Raw genomic sequence first — 16,865 nt, forward strand, 5'->3', positions numbered from 1 at the left:
TCTCTCTCATCCTCTCTCTCTCGCTCATCCTCTCTCTCTCTCTCATCCTCTCTCTCTCTCTCTCATCCTCTCTCTCTCTCTCATCCTCTCTCTCTCTCTCTCATCCTCTCTCTCTCTCTCATCCTCTCTCTCTCTCATCCTCTCTCTCTCTCCTCTCTCTCTCTCTCTCTCTCTCTCTCTCTCTCTCATCCTCTCTCTCTCTCTCTCTCTCTCTCTCATCCTCTCTCTCTCTCTCTCTCTCTCTCATCCTCTCTCTCTCTCTCTCTCATCCTCTCTCTCTCTCTCATCCTCTCTCTCTCTCATCCTCTCTCTCTCTCATCCTCTCTCTCTCTCTCTCATCCTCTCTCTCTCTCTCATCCTCTCTCTCTCTCTCATCCTCTCTCTCTCTCTCTCTCTCTCATCCTCTCTCTCTCTCTCATTCTCTCTCTCTCATCCTCTCTCTCTCTCTCTCTCTCTCATTCTCTCTCTCTCTCACTCTCTCTCATTCTCTCTCTCACTCTCTCTCTCTCTCTCTCATTCTCTCTCTCTCTCTCTGATCCTCTTATCCTCTATCTCTCATCCTCTCTCTCTCTCATCCTCTCTCATCCTCTCTCTCTCTCTCTCTCTCTCTCTCTCATTCTCTCTCTCTCTATCTCTCTCACTCACTCTCTCTCTCTCATCCTCTCTCTCACTCTCTCTCTCTCTCTTCTCTCTCTCATCCTCTCTCTCACTCTCATCCTCTCTCTCTCTCTCTCTCTCTCTCATCCTCCCTTTCTCTCCCTCTCTATCTCTCTCTCCTCTGGCAGGTTCATCTCCTGCGGACTGCCGGGGAGGAAGTCACCATCACTGTGCGGTACCTCAGGGAAGTTCCATCTTTTCTAAAGCTCCCATTGGGTAAGAGTTCTGAGTGGATTCACCATTACATGTTTCATGTCATATTCTGTACTGTAACTACGCATTCAAAAAATGGAGAGGAGTTGTTGTGCTAGAGGCATCACTACAGATACCCTGGTTCAAATCCAGGCTATATCACACCCGCCCGTGATTGGGAGTCCCATAGGGTGGCGCACAATTGGCCCAGGTTTGGCCGGTGTAGGTCGTTATTGTAAATACGAATTTGTTCTTAACATTTTTATTAACCTCTGAGGTTTGCTGTATTCTTCAGAAGATTGGCTAGAACAGTAGCTGGGGCTTCAGTACCTAAGCTAATGCCACATCAAACACCTGCATTTGTCTTTGTTGGCCTCCCTGCTTGACCTACAGCATGCAAGAATACACAGTGAAGGGGAAAGTCATGCAACAGACTGCTGTCATCTGCTCTTACATTGAAGGTTGTTTTCTTTGGTCTGTTTTTGACCATGTGATCACCCAATAGCACCCAATAGCTTTGATGTCCAGAATCCTAGCAACCTTAGTGAGTCTAGAAATGGACCTTTGAAGTTGTCGGCTTGATGACTCAACAATGAAGAAGTAGAGCTTTATGCTGATTGGTTGGATGAGAGAGTGTAAAAAGAGCTCCATTAGACCTAGTTGTATTCTGAGCTATGCTAATGAACCACATGGTCCGGGTCCCAGGTTAGACACATACTAGCACAAGAATCGTAAGATTCTCTACTGACTGGCCATGGTGTTATGATAACCGAGGTGCCCAGAGAGGCAGTCATGGTGTTATGATACCTGAGGTGACCAGAGAGGCAGTCATGGTGTTATGATACCTGAGGTGCCCAGAGAGGCAGTCATGGTGTTATGATACCTGAGGTGCCCAAAGAGGCAGTCATGGTGTTATGATACATGAGGTGCCCAGAGAGGCAGTCATGGTGTTATGATACATGAGGTGCCCAGAGAGGCAGTCATGGTGTTTGGTCGCTGCTCGTGTGTTTTTTTTGTCAACTTTTGGATTGAGGGAACAATGCTGTCTCTATACTGTATACAATGTTTATCATCTGTACATTATATATATATATATATATTGTCTATATATTCTGTCTATATATATTCAATATTCTGTCTGTTTATTCTGTTTACTGTGGCAGCGTGATATCACTAAAACACATTCTGTTCATGTACTGTACATGAACCTGGCCTATACAGGTGTTTGAGGTAGAGCCTAAGGCTGATTTTGAGGCAAATTTTGAGGCTAATTCTCAGGCTGATTTTCAGGCTGATTCTGATGCTGATTCTGAGACTGAGGCTGATTCGGAGACATATTCTGAGACTGAGGCTGATTCTCAGGCTGATTCTGCGGCTGAGGCTGATTCTCAGGCTGATTCTGCGGCTGAGGCTGATTCTCAGGCTGATTCTGAGACTGAGGCTGATTCTGAGACTGAGGCTGATTCTCAGGCTGATTCTGCGGCTGAGGCTGATTCTCAGGCTGATTCTGCGGCTGAGGCTGATTCTCAGGCTGATTCTGCGGCTGAGGCTGATTCTCAGGCTGATTCTGCGGTTGAGGCTGAACACATGAAGTATTTCATGTTTCAACAATATAACATTTGCTCTCATGGTTTTCAGGCTCTCCTGTACCACCCGCTGATCAAAGTAGCAGAGTATCTTCACCACTATTTGACAGTGGTTTACATTTAAATGGGAATTCTAGCAACACAGTAAGTAAACCTTTGTACAATTGCATTGTTTTTCTCCCATTAAATGTGCTTGTGATTCCAGTAGCATGCATTAAAGTCACACTAATACAAACTGACAATTTGAGAAAGCTCCCAATACCCGGTTTGAGGATTTGATATCTGGTTTAGACTGAGGGAGGCGGTGAGGATGGAAGTTGACAGGTATTCCTACAGTCTCCTCGTAGCCAGATTTAAAGCACAATTCTTGAAGTTGACAGGTATTCCTACAGTCTCCCCGTAGCCAGATTTAAAGCACAATACTTGAAGTTGACAGGTATTCCTACAGTCTCCTCGTAGCCAGATTTAAAGCACAATTCTTGAAGTTGACAGGTATTCCTACAGTCTCCCCGTAGCCAGATTTAAAGCACAATACTTGAAGTTGACAGGTATTCCTACAGTCTCCCCGTAGCCAGATTTAAAGCACAATACTTGAAGTTGACAGGTATTCCTACAGTCTCCCCGTAGCCAGATTTAAAGCACAATACTGGAAGTTGACAGGTATTCCTACAGTCTCCCCGTAGCCAGATTTAAAGCACAATTCTTGAAGTTGACAGGTATTCCTACAGTCTCCTCGTAGCCAGATTTAAAGCACAATACTGGAAGTTGACAGGTATTCCTACAGTCTCCCCGTAGCCAGATTTAAAGCACAATACTGGAAGTTGACAGGTATTCCTACAGTCTCCTCGTAGCCAGATTTAAAGCACAATACTGGAAGTTGACAGGTATTCCTACAGTCTCCCCGTAGCCAGATTTAAAGCACAATACTGGAAGTTGACAGGTATTCCTACAGTCTCCCCGTAGCCAGATTTAAAGCACAATACTTGAAGTTGACAGGTATTCCTACAGTCTCCCCGTAGCCAGATTTAAAGCACAATACTGGAAGTTGACAGGTATTCCTACAGTCTCCCCGTAGCCAGATTTAAAGCACAATACTTGAAGTTGACAGGTATTCCTACAGTCTCCCCGTAGCCAGATTTAAAGCACAATACTGGAAGTTGACAGGTATTCCTACAGTCTCCCCGTAGCCAGATTTAAAGCACAATACTTGAAGTTGACAGGTATTCCTACAGTCTCCCCGTAGCCAGATTTAAAGCACAATACTGGAAGTTGACAGGTATTCCTACAGTCTCCTCGTAGCCAGATTTAAAGCACAATACTGGAAGTTGACAGGTATTCCTACAGTCTCCTCGTAGCCAGATTTAAAGCACAATACTGGAAGTTGACAGGTATTCCTACAGTCTCCCCGTAGCCAGATTTAAAGCACAATACTGGAAGTTGACAGGTATTCCTACAGTCTCCTCGTAGCCAGATTTAAAGCACAATACTGGAAGTTGACAGGTATTCCTACAGTCTCCTCGTAGCCAGATTTAAAGCACAATACTTGAAGTTGACAGGTATTCCTACAGTCTCCCCGTAGCCAGATTTAAAGCACAATACTGGAAGTTGACAGGTATTCCTACAGTCTCCCCGTAGCCAGATTTAAAGCACAATACTTGAAGTTGACAGGTATTCCTACAGTCTCCCCGTAGCCAGATTTAAAGCACAATACTGGAAGTTGACAGGTATTCCTACAGTCTCCCCGTAGCCAGATTTAAAGCACAATACTTGAAGTTGACAGGTATTCCTACAGTCTCCCCGTAGCCAGATTTAAAGCACAATACTGGAAGTTGACAGGTATTCCTACAGTCTCCTCGTAGCCAGATTTAAAGCACAATACTGGAAGTTGACAGGTATTCCTACAGTCTCCCCGTAGCCAGATTTAAAGCACAATACTGGAAGTTGACAGGTATTCCTACAGTCTCCTCGTAGCCAGATTTAAAGCACAATACTGGAAGTTGACAGGTATTCCTACAGTCTCCCCGTAGCCAGATTTAAAGCACAATACTGGAAGTTGACAGGTATTCCTACAGTCTCCTCGTAGCCAGATTTAAAGCACAATACTGGAAGTTGACAGGTATTCCTACAGTCTCCCCGTAGCCAGATTTAAAGCACAATACTGGAAGTTGACAGGTATTCCTACAGTCTCCTCGTAGCCAGATTTAAAGCACAATACTGGAAGTTGACAGGTATTCCTACAGTCTCCCCGTAGCCAGAAATAAACAAAGCTTTGCTACAACCCACTTGGCAGTGAACCAATGATGTAGATGGAAGCCAATCAGAGTGATCTTAGCATGTGGCAAAGTGACGTTGCCTTCCTCAGCACTGAAGTAATGTAACCCATGTTCATAACAGCTCCCAGATTCTGTAGTATTAGTGGATATGACAGGGACTAGTTTAGGAGGACAGGATACTGTTGTGGCCCCTCACGTAGCCTACGTGCTGTAGCGATGCCATTTCATAGTAATATCACTCTCATGAGACCTGTCTCCCTGAAAAACATCTTGAACCTCTGCGATCTAATGGCAATAGGGGAAACTGAGTGTATTATTGAAACCCAAGACCGTTAGTACATGCTACAAAAATATTTTAACTGGCCAATTGTTCCTTGTCTTGCAGCTAGATTGTGAGTGGTTTCCCATTCTACATTCTTCACAGTGATTTGAATGTTCCTGGTCTAAAAGCACTGCAGAATATTTTCCCAGCAGGCACATTTCCTGCCATGCAAATGGTCCTTCTTGGAACAGCTATCAATAGATTCACACCTGATGGAAACCAAAAGCACACTCCAATTGTGTTTTGTAATCTCTAGTATTGGTACCTGACTGACCGTAAGCTTTATTATGAATGAGTGTAGCATATTCAATTCTCAAAAGACTTCATTCCCTGATAGTCTTTGAACATGAAATATTTAGGATGGCGCAGGAAGGACGTCAGAAGGACCCATTTTCAGAGGAAATCTAGCCCTGTGTCTGTTCAGTCTATTGTTATCTTCCCGAACAGCTAGAGAATGTCAATCCTGGAGCACTGAGCTCTGTGGACTGCATTATCACTGCATTATCACTGTATTCAGTTGCAGTATCGCTGCATCATCTCTGCATTATCACTATATTAACGGTGTTGTCACTGTATTCACTGCCGTATCACTGTATACCTACTGCATAATCACTACATAATCACTGCATTATCACTGCATTAACAGCGTGGCCACTGTATTCACCGCATTATCACTGTATACTCACTGCATAATCACCACATAATCACTGCATTAGCACTGTATTAACAACATGGCCACTGTATTCGCTGCAGTATCACTGCATAATCACTGCATTAACTATAACTACCCTCCAGGCAAGCTTCAATGCCATACAACTCTCCTTCCGTGGCCTCCAATTGCTCTTAAATACAAGTAAAACTAAATGCATGCTCTTCAACCGATCGCTACCTGCACCTACCCGCCTGTCCAACATCACTACTCTGGACGGCTCTGACTTAGAATACGTGGACAACTACAAATACTTAGGTGTCTGGTTAGACTGTAAACTCTCCTTCCAGACCCATATCAAACATCTCCAATCCAAAGTTAAATCTAGAATTGGCTTCCTATTTCGCAACAAAGCATCCTTCACTCATGCTGCCAAACATACCCTTGTAAAACTGACCATCCTACCAATCCTCGACTTTGGCGATGTCATTTACAAAATAGCCTCCAATACCCTACTCAACAAATTGGATGCAGTCTATCACAGTGCAATCTGTTTTATCACCAAAGCCCCATATACTACCCACCATTGCGATCTGTACGCTCTCGTTGGCTGGCCCTCGCTTCATACTCGTCGCCAAACCCACTGGCTCCATGTCATCTACAAGACCCTGCTAGGTAAAGTCCCCCCTTATCTCAGCTCGCTGGTCACCATAGCATCTCCCACCTGTAGCACACGCTCCAGCAGGTATATCTCTCTAGTCACCCCCAAAACCAATTCTTTCTTTGGCCGCCTCTCCTTCCAGTTCTCTGCTGCCAATGACTGGAACGAACTACAAAAATCTCTGAAACTGGAAACACTTATCTCCCTCACTAGCTTTAAGCACCAACTGTCAGAGCAGCTCACAGATTACTGCACCTGTACATAGCCCACCTATAATTTAGCCCAAACAACTACCTCTTTCCCAACTGTATTTAATTTGTATTTATTTATTTATTTTGCTCCTTTGCACCCCATTATTTTTATTTCTACTTTGCACATTCTTCCATTGCAAAACTACCATTCCAGTGTTTTACTTGCTATATTGTATTTACTTTGCCACCATGGCCTTTTTTGCCTTTACCTCCCTTCTCACCTCATTTGCTCACATTGTATATAGACTTGTTTATACTGTATTATTGACTGTATGTTTGTTTTACTCCATGTGTAACTCTGTGTCGTTGTATCTGTCGAACTGCTTTGCTTTATCTTGGCCAGGTCGCAATTGTAAATGAGAACTTGTTCTCTACTAGCCTACCTGGTTAAATAAAGGTGTTCTCAACTAGCCTACCTGGTTAAATAAAGGTGTTCTCAACTTGCCTACCTGGTTAAATAAAGGTGTTCTCAACTTGCCTACCTGGTTAAATAAAGGTGTTCTCAACTTGCCTACCTGGTTAAATAAAGGTGTTCTCAACTAGCCTACCTGGTTAAATAAAGGTGTTCTCAACTTGCCTACCTGGTTAAATAAAGGTGTTCTCAACTAGCCTACCTGGTTAAATAAAGGTAAAATACATAAAAAAATATATTATCATTGTATTCACTGCACTATTACTGCATTCATGTGTTCTTTTCAACTGTGGGAGAATATACTCTGACACATGCTTACCTATGCGTAAACAGGTCAGGTTTTGACTTAATGCGACATCGTGGATCAGCTGTCTGGGTTCTCATAATAGATCAGCTGTCTGGGTTCTCATAATAGATCAGCTGTCTGGGTTCTCATAATATATCAGCTGTCTGGGTTCTCATAATAGATCAGCTGGCTGGGTTCTCATAATAGATCAGCTGGCTGGGTTCTCATAATAGATCAGCTGTCTGGGTTCTCATAATAGATCAGCTGGGTTCTCTACATTAAATTCTGAGGTTGAGAGGGCAGGTGGCTGACAAACATGATTAGCTGGCCAGTTTTCTAACCATAAAAGACCCTCATGAGGTCAACAACATACAATAGCAAAAGCTTCACGCTACGACAAACTGCTCCTGTCAAGAGTAGTAGGCTAACACGAGTCTAATTTGTTTGATTATTTCCTTAAAGCGTTTGTTTTTTATTCATGCTTTTTTCAATGCAGTATCAATTATGCCTCCTAGTGTTTTTCATAGTGAAAAAGTAGGACTGACATGTTTTAGTTTGGTTTCTTCTACAGAATTATATAATATATCTGTGAACAAACTTTCAACCATGTAGACTAAATACTGGAAACCATGTAGACAAAATACTGGAAACCATGTAGACAAAATACTGGAAACCATGTAGACAAATTACTGGAAACCATGTAGACTAAATAACATAAACCATGTAGACTAAATACTGGAAACCATGTAGACTAAATACTGGAAACCATGTAGACTAAATACTGGAAACCATGTAGACTAAATACTAGAAACCATGTAGACTAAATACTGGAAACCATGTAGACTAAATACTGGAAAACAAGGTTAACTAAATACTGGACACCATGTAGACTAAATACTAGACACCATGTAGACTGAATACCGGACACCATGTAGACTAAATACTGGACACCATGTAGACTAAATACTGGACACCATGTAGACTAAATACTGGACACCATGTAGACTGAATACTGGACACCATGTAGACTAAATACTGGAAACCATGTAGACTAAATACTGGAAACCATGTAGACTAAATACTAGACACCATGTAGACTAAATACTGGAAACCATGTAGACTAAATACTAGAAACCATGTAGACTAAATACTGGAAACCATGTAGACTAAATACTGGAAACCATGTAGACTAAATACTGGACACCATGTAGACTAAATACTGGACACCATGTAGACTAAATACTAGAAACCATGTAGACTAAATACTAGAAACCATGTAGACGAAATACTAGAATCCATGTAGACTAAATACTGGAAAACATGGTTGACTGGCCTTTTTTCACCTGATTCTCTCTGCAACTAAAGGAGGTACGATCTTAGAAAGAAAGGTGCTATCTTTAACCTAAAAGGGTTATTTGGCTGGCCTGACAGGAGAACCCTTTGAAGATCCCTTTTTGGTTCTAGGTAGAACCATTTTGCTTCCAGGTAGTACTCTTTTGGGTTCCATGTAGAACCCTTTCCACAGAGAGTTCTACCTGGATCCCAAAAGGGTTCTACCTGGATCCCAAAAGGGTTCTCATATGGGGACAGCCAAAGAACCCTTGTGGAACCTCTTTTTTTTCTAAGCGTGTAGATGACACTGCTGGTGGGAAAACATAATGGCCTGTAATTGCATAGTTAACACATAATGCTTAACCCAGACAATATTTCCCCACTATTTTGCCTTCCTTTAGCATTCTTGTGTTTGCTTGCCTGCAGGTGATTATAATTTTCTAAGCTTGTCATCTCCTGTATGTGGCGTTGACATTGAAATGATTGACAGTGTTTTCCTTTCATTGCCCCCAGGATAGCTTCCTATGGATTCATTTACATGCCTCCAAAATAATTACGCTTCGGTCTATTTTGTCGTCTCAGAAATATCACGAGCTATGGAAGAGTGAATGATATGAAGGACAAGAGTGGCAGCTTAGCATCTTGGTTCCCAGGTCCTTGGTGAAAACTGACAACTCGTCACTCTAATCCGTGTTGACGTGCCGATAGTATTCCATTTCTTGTAATCTTTACCACTCCCTTGCGCAGCACAACTTGAAAGTCAAGTGTAATTATTAAGCATTGGTCTCTAATTGCTCTCTACATGAACTGACAAAGGGAGAATCATTTGCTCTGAAAAGTAGACATAATTGGTTATAGCCTTTGATTTGCTCAGAGGGGAGGAAAAACAAATCATTTGTGCCAGAATATGTGCCAGGTGCTGCGATTGACTTGTAGAGAAATGCCATTGTGAAATCCCAGGACACAGTAAGTAAAAGGTGTGCTCGCTAGGTGACCATAATGATCATCAATAATTAATAGCATACAGTAGCTAGGAAGTAACAAGGATATCATCCTTTCAAGTGCAATAGGAACTGAAAGTAGTTGTTGTTTTCGAATGTACTTTGAATGCACAATGATTAAAGTGACCTAGCCTGTGATTGAGACGAGACCATCACTGTCTTCTTCACTTGTACCATGTAGGCTCCATCCTCGCCTTCCTCACCCTCGGCTAATGAACCAAAGTATGAGAAGCGTTGGCTGGATGCAGTGTCCCTACCCTTGCTGATGGCCCGAGTCTCCAAATACAAAGCCGGAACGGATAAATTAAGGTAAGGTAATCCTGTGTGATGAAATTCACCTCTGAGGCGCACAGTTCACCAAGCGCTGCTGTTGGTTTTGCAAGCACTTTTCATTTAGGTGAAAGGTTGTAACTCCAATATCTATGCACAGGCATGCAATGTGTTAAAAGGTCAGCACTGCTGCAGGGCCCAGATGGTGAAGCCATGATAGGATGGGAAGGTTTAATTTTAAAACACTGAATTGGTCCTTTTTTTTGAGATTTAAACAATATCAAATGAAGGCAGGAAGTCCCAGGAAATGTTGTTTTCATTCCTTCCTCTGCTAGTAGATAACATGATGTAAGAGATATGGCCGTCCTCTAGATCCCTAATGGAGCTGTTATTTAGAAAGAAATAAAGTGGTAATCAATGGGTATCTTTCTTACGTAGAACTCAAATAAGTTATCGTTGTTAGTCACAACCTGATACAATATGATGCATTATGGTGCTTGTTTCTGTCAATTCCAAAGAAAAGTGAATACCATGTATGAAAAGAGTGGAAGTATAATAAAAAATAAAGAAATTGTATTGATACCCATAATCACACTTTTCACGCTGAATCCGTGAAGACGAGACTAAGTGGACATATTTTATGAGAAGTAAAGCATTTCTTCGGCCATATTAATGGGAGGATTTAAGATCCTTCAAATAAACATCAGACCGAGATTGAGTGGACGTATGTCTGACGCAAACAACTTCTTGATTGCAGATATTCCATTTTATGAGTTCAATCCTAATGAAGGACGATACCGTATCAGTGTTATTAGCGTTAACAACGTGGCATAACTTCATTTGAATAACTGAGTGGTTATGATGAACTTTTTAACAGAATGTGTATGTAAACATGAGACATGAATCATCTGTGAACAAGATTCTTTCTCTCTCTTGTCATTATTACCCCCCACCATCTACATCATTTCCCCCACCAGCTACATAATTATCACTACCATCTACATCATTGTCTCCACCGTCTACATGATTATCCCACCAGCTAAATCATTATCCCACCAGTTAAATCATTATCTCCATGGTCTACATCATTATCCCACCAGCTACATCATTATCCCCACCAGCTGCATCATTATCCCCACCGGCCACATCATTATCCCACCAGCTAAATCATTATCCCACCGGTTAAATCATTATCTCCATGGTCTACATCATTATCCCACCAGCTAAATCATTATCCCACCGGTTAAATCATTATCTCCACGGTCTGCATCATTATCCCACCAGCCACATCATTATCCTACCAGCTAAATCATTATCCCACCAGTTAAATCATTATCTCCATGGTCTATATCATTATCCTCACCTTCTAAATCATTATTCCCAACAGCTATATCATTATCCCCACCATCTACATAATTTCCCCCACCAATTACATCATTATCCCCACCAGCTACATCATTATCCTCACCTTCTAAATCATTATCCCCACCAGCTACATCATTATCCTCACCTTCTAAATCATTATCCCCACCAGCTACATCATTATCCCACCAGCTCCCTGTCTCTATTGCTCTTATTAAAGTCTCGATTGCTCTTGACACCCCCTGAAAAAGTGTGTACAGGCAAGGAGGCCTACAAACCTGACTCAGTTACATCAGCTCTGTCAGGAATGGGCCAAAATTCAACCAACTTATTGTGGGAAGTTTTTGGAAGGCTACCCGAAATGTTTGACCCAAGTTAAACAATTTAAAGGCAATGCTACCAAATACTAATTGAGTGTATGTAAACTTCTGACCCACTGGGAATGTGATGAAAGAAATAAAAGCTGAAATATATTATTCTCTCTACTATTATTCTAACATTTCACATCCTTAAAATAAAGTGGTGATCCTAACTGACCTAAGACAGGGAATTTTTACTAGGATTAAATGTTAGGAATTGTGAAAAACTGAGTTTAAATGTATTTGGCTGAGGTGTATGTAAACTTCCGACTTCATCTGTACTTGCATACATGCATACATACATACGTACACACGTACATACATACATACGTACGTATGTCCGTACATACATAAACTCAGCAAAAAAATAAACTCCCCTTTTCCAGGACCCTGTCTTTCAAAGATAATTCGTAAAAGTCCAAATAACTTCACAGATCTTCATTGTAAAGGGTTTAAACACTGTTTCCCATGCTTGTTCAAAGACCCCCCAAAAATAAATGAAAATGCACCTGTGGAACTGTTGTTAAGACACTAACAACTTACAGATAGTAGGAAATTAAGGTCACAGTTATGAAAATATAGGACACTAAAGAGGTCTTTCTACTGATTCTGAAAAACACCAAAAGACCCTGCTCATCTGCGTGAACGTGCCTCAGGCATGCTGCAAGGAGGCATGAGGACTGTAGATGTGGCCAGGGCAATAAATTGCAATGTCCGTACTGTGAGACGCCTAAGTCAGCGCTACAGGGAGACATGATGGACAGCTGATCGTCCTCGCCGTGGCAGACCACATGTAACAACCCCAGCACAGGATCGGTACATCCGAACATCACACCTGTAGGACAGGTACAGGATTGCCAAAACAACTGCCCGAGTTACACCAGGAACACAAAATTCCTCCATCAGTGCTCAGACTGTCCACAATAGGTTGAGAGAGGCTGGACTGAGGACTTGTAGGCCTGTTGTAAGGCGGGTCCTCACCAGACATCACCGGCAACAACGTCACCTATGGGCACAAACACACCGTCGCTGGACCAGACAGGACTGGCAAAAAGTGCTCGTCACTGACGAGTCGCGGTTTTGTCTCACCAGGGGTGATGGTCGGATTCGCGTTTATTGTCGAACGAATGAGCGTTACACCGAGGCCTGTACTCTGGAACGGGATCTATTTGGAGGTGGAGGGTACGTCATGGTCTAGGGCGGTGTGTCACAGCATCATTGCCTGCAATGACAAAAAGCTCAGTCCAATCTCAACGCTGTGCGTTACAGGGATGACATCCTCCTCCCTCATGTGGTACCCTTCCGGCAGGCTCATCCTGACGTGACCTTCCAGCATGACAAGGCCACCAGCCATACTATTAGTTCTGTGCATGATTTCCTGCAAGACAGGAATGTCAATGTTCTGCCATGGCCAGCGAAGGGCCTGGATCTCAATCCCATTGAACACGTCTGGGACCTGTTGGATCGGAAGGTGAGGGTTAGAGCCGTTCCCCCCAGAAATGTCTTGGAACTTGCAGGTGCCTTGGTGGAAGAGTGGAGTAACATCTCACAGCAAGAACTGGTAAATCTGGTGCAGTCCACGAGGAGGAGATGCACTGCAGTACTTAATTCAGCTGGTGGCCACACCAGATACTGACTGTTACTTTTGATTTTGACCCCCCCCCTTTGTTCAGGGACACATTATTCCATTTTCTGTTAGTCACATGTCTGTGGGACTTGTTCAGTTTATGTCTCAGTTGTTGAATCTTGTTATGGTCATACACATATTTACACATGTTAAGTTTTGCTGAAAATAAACGCAGTTGTCAGTGAGAGGACATTTATTTTTTTACTGAGTTTACATACATACACATACATACATGACATGCAACTCATAATAAGACTAAGCATCTAGCCTATTAAAATATTTATCTGACTGCACACAGATCATTAAAATATACAACTAAGCATTTGTCAATGAGTTGACGAAAACTAGCAAGAACTGAGAATTGTCTTTTTCAAAGGCAAATATTTAATTAACGTTGTACAATGAATGGATTCACATACAAGGCATAAATATTAAGTTACAAAGCATTAAGAATAATTACAAAGCACACTTCTAGCCATATAGATCCTAAGGTTAACTAAGAAGACAAAGCAAGAACAAAGATATTCCTATTAGCCCAGAGGTAATGAAGTCTAGGAAATGAGAATTGATCATACAACCTTCCTCAATGGACTGGAAACAAGATAAGAGACAGAACAAAGGCATTGCATTCCATTTATAACATATGAAGGTGTGACCTTTCAACCCAACAAGAACCACCATTGACCCATAAAACAATACCAAGTTTACAGTTGCCTAAACACTCCCAGGCCCAATCTCAACAGGATGTCACAGCATCTAAGAGCTTGTGTGGGGGATGAGACCAATGTAGATAAGACAGAAAACCTGGAGTCATTAAAACACATTTTTCAAACACTCCACAAATTTCTTGTCAACAAACTATAGTTTTGGCAAGTCGGTTAGGACATCTACTTTGTGCAAGTCATTTTTCCAACAATTGTTTACAGACTTGTTCACTGAAACTCTCTGTATCACAATTCCGGGTCAGAAGTTTACATACACTAAGTTGACTGCACCTTTAAACAGCTTGGAAAATTCCAGAAAATTATGTCATGGCTTTAGAAGCTTCTGATAGGCTAATTTGTTACGACTTCTACAAATGGTGCGGTGGAGGAGTCAAACGCAGAGAGCAGGTAATGTCGTACGTGAATCTATTTATTCCAACGACAGCGGAGACATGGACATGCCAACACTAGGGCGTAAGAAACCACCCGTCCAAAATACACAGGACTAAAACTGTCCGGAACATAATGAGAATACACTTATACACCAACACCAAAATAACAGAGAACAAGCCCACACAATACCCAGCGGGCCTAGTGCCCTTAAATAGCCTACAAACAAACACTAACTCATAACAGGTGTACCCAATTAAACCCAATAAACAGAAACAAACGGAAAGGGAATCGATGGCAGCTAATAGGCCGACGACCGCCGAGCACCGCCCGAACAGGAAGAGGCACCATCTTCGGCGAGATTCGTGACATAATTGACATAATTTGAGTCAATTGGAGGTGTATCTGGATGTATTTCAAGGCCTACCTTCAAACCCAGTGCCTCTTTGCTTGACATCATGGGAAAAACAAAAGAAATCAGCCAAGACCTCAGAAAACAATTGTAGACCTCCACAAGTCTGGTTCATCCTTGGGAGCAATTTCCAAACGCCTGAAGGTACCACACTCATCTGTACAAACAATAGTACGCAAGTATAAACACCATGGGACCATGCAGTCGTCATACCCCTCAGGAAGGAGACGCTTTCTGTCTCCTAGAGATGAATGTACTTTGGTGCGAAAGGTGCAAATCAACCCCAGAACAACAACAAAGGACCTTGTGAAGATGCTGGAGGAAACTGGTACAAAAGTATCTATCTACAGTTAAAACAAGTCCTATATCGACATAACCTGAAAGGCCGCTCAGCAAGGAAGAAGCCACTGCTCTAAAACTGCCATTAAAAAGCCAGACTATGGTTTGCAACTGCACATGGGGACAAAGATTGTATCTTTTGGAGAATTGTCCTCTGGTCTGATTAAAAAGATATATACATGTTTGGCCATAACGACCATCGTTATGTTTGGAGGAAAAAGAGGGAGGCTTGTAAGCCGAAGAACACCATCCCAACCATGAAGCATGGGGGTGGCAGCATCATGTGGTGGGGTGATTTGCTGCAGGAGGGACTGGTGCACTTCACAAAATAGATGGCATCATGAGGAGGGAAAATGATGTGTATATATTGAAGCAACCTATTAAAAATAATAACTCAAGGCACAAATATGAATACTGCAAAAATGTCATACTATACATTACAAATTATGTAATGGTGAATATACTCATTAGAAAAATTGTATATCTATTTTTGGATATTTGTACAACCAACAGAGGCAGTAGGAGGGGAGAGTAGGGGGGGTCCCTTGCCCCTAGTTAGGAAGTTAAAGTTTTTGACCCCAAGTACACTTCCAAAGTACACTTCCAAAGTTGTGGCGAAATGGCTTAAGGATAACAAAGTCAAGGTATTAGAGTGACCATTACAAAACCCAGACCTCAATCCTATAGAAAATGTGTGGGCAGAACTGAAAAAGCGTTTGTGAGCAAGGAGGCCTACAAACCTGACTCAGTTACATCAGCTCTGTCAGGAGGAATGGGCCAAAATTCACCTAGCTTCTTGTGGGAAGCTTGTGGAAGGCTACCCGAAACGTTTGACCCAAGTTAAACAATTTAAAGGCAATGCTATCAAATACTAAGTGAGTGTATGTAAACTTCTGACCCACTATGAATGTGATGAAAGCTGGAATAAATAATTATCTATACTATTATTCTGACATTTAACATTTTTAAAATAAAGTGGTGATCCTAACTGACCTAGACAGGGATTTTTTAAATTTTAAATGTCAGGTACTGAGATTAAATGTATTTGGCTAAGGTGTATGTAAACTTCCGACTTCAACTGTATATTATATACTATATGTTGTCAGACGAAAGCTCAAAACATTGTCAAAGACTCGGGGTCACTGTTCTCTAAAGTCTAGACTGTTCTCTAAAGTCTAGACTGTTCTCTCAAGTCTAGGACCAAAAGCCTCCAAGCCATAAGAATGCTGAACAATTTTACACTGCAGCTACTCGCTGTTTGTTATACATTTTTATTTATTTATGTAGGCAAGTCCGTTAAGAACAAATTCTTATTTACAGTGACGGCCTACCCCGGCCAATCCCGGACGACGCAGGGCCAATTGTGCGCCACCCCATGGGACTCCCAATTACGGCCGGGTGTGTTACAGGTCTATCCTCCTCTTACATTAGTCTCACATCTATCCATCTTCTTCCTCTTACATTAGTCTCACATCTATCCATCTTCTTCCTCTTACATTAGTCTCACATCTATCCATCTTCTTCCTCTTACATTAGTCTCACAGCTATCCATCTTCTTCCTCTTGCATTAGTCTCACAGCTATCCATCTTCTTCCTCTTACATTAGTCTCACAGCTATCCATCTTCTTCCTCTTACATTAGTCTCACAGCTATCCATCTTCTTCCTCTTGCATTAGTCTCACAGCTATCCATCTTCTTCCTCTTGCATTAGTCTCACAGCTATCCATCTTCTTCCTCTTGCATTAGTCTCACATCTATCCATCTTCTTCCTCTTACATTA

The 16,865-nt window shown here is 42.0% G+C and overlaps 1 protein-coding gene across 2 annotated transcripts in view; it reads left to right on the top strand.

The window, feature by feature from the left end:
* The window catches only part of sntg2 (syntrophin, gamma 2), an 83,207-nt gene that overhangs the window by 32,134 nt on the left and 34,208 nt on the right, over positions 1 to 16,865 (top strand). For both annotated transcript variants that reach the window (XM_031787751.1, XM_031787750.1), the window contains 3 exons: positions 786 to 873; positions 2,488 to 2,579; positions 9,804 to 9,931. In XM_031787751.1, coding sequence (XP_031643611.1) covers positions 786 to 873; positions 2,488 to 2,579; positions 9,804 to 9,931 — 308 coding nt within the window. The remainder of the gene's footprint in view (positions 1 to 785; positions 874 to 2,487; positions 2,580 to 9,803; positions 9,932 to 16,865) is intronic.

Source organism: Oncorhynchus kisutch, linkage group LG14 (genome assembly GCF_002021735.2).
Source record: "Oncorhynchus kisutch isolate 150728-3 linkage group LG14, Okis_V2, whole genome shotgun sequence".
In the NCBI taxonomy this organism is placed as follows: Eukaryota; Metazoa; Chordata; class Actinopteri; order Salmoniformes; family Salmonidae; genus Oncorhynchus; species Oncorhynchus kisutch.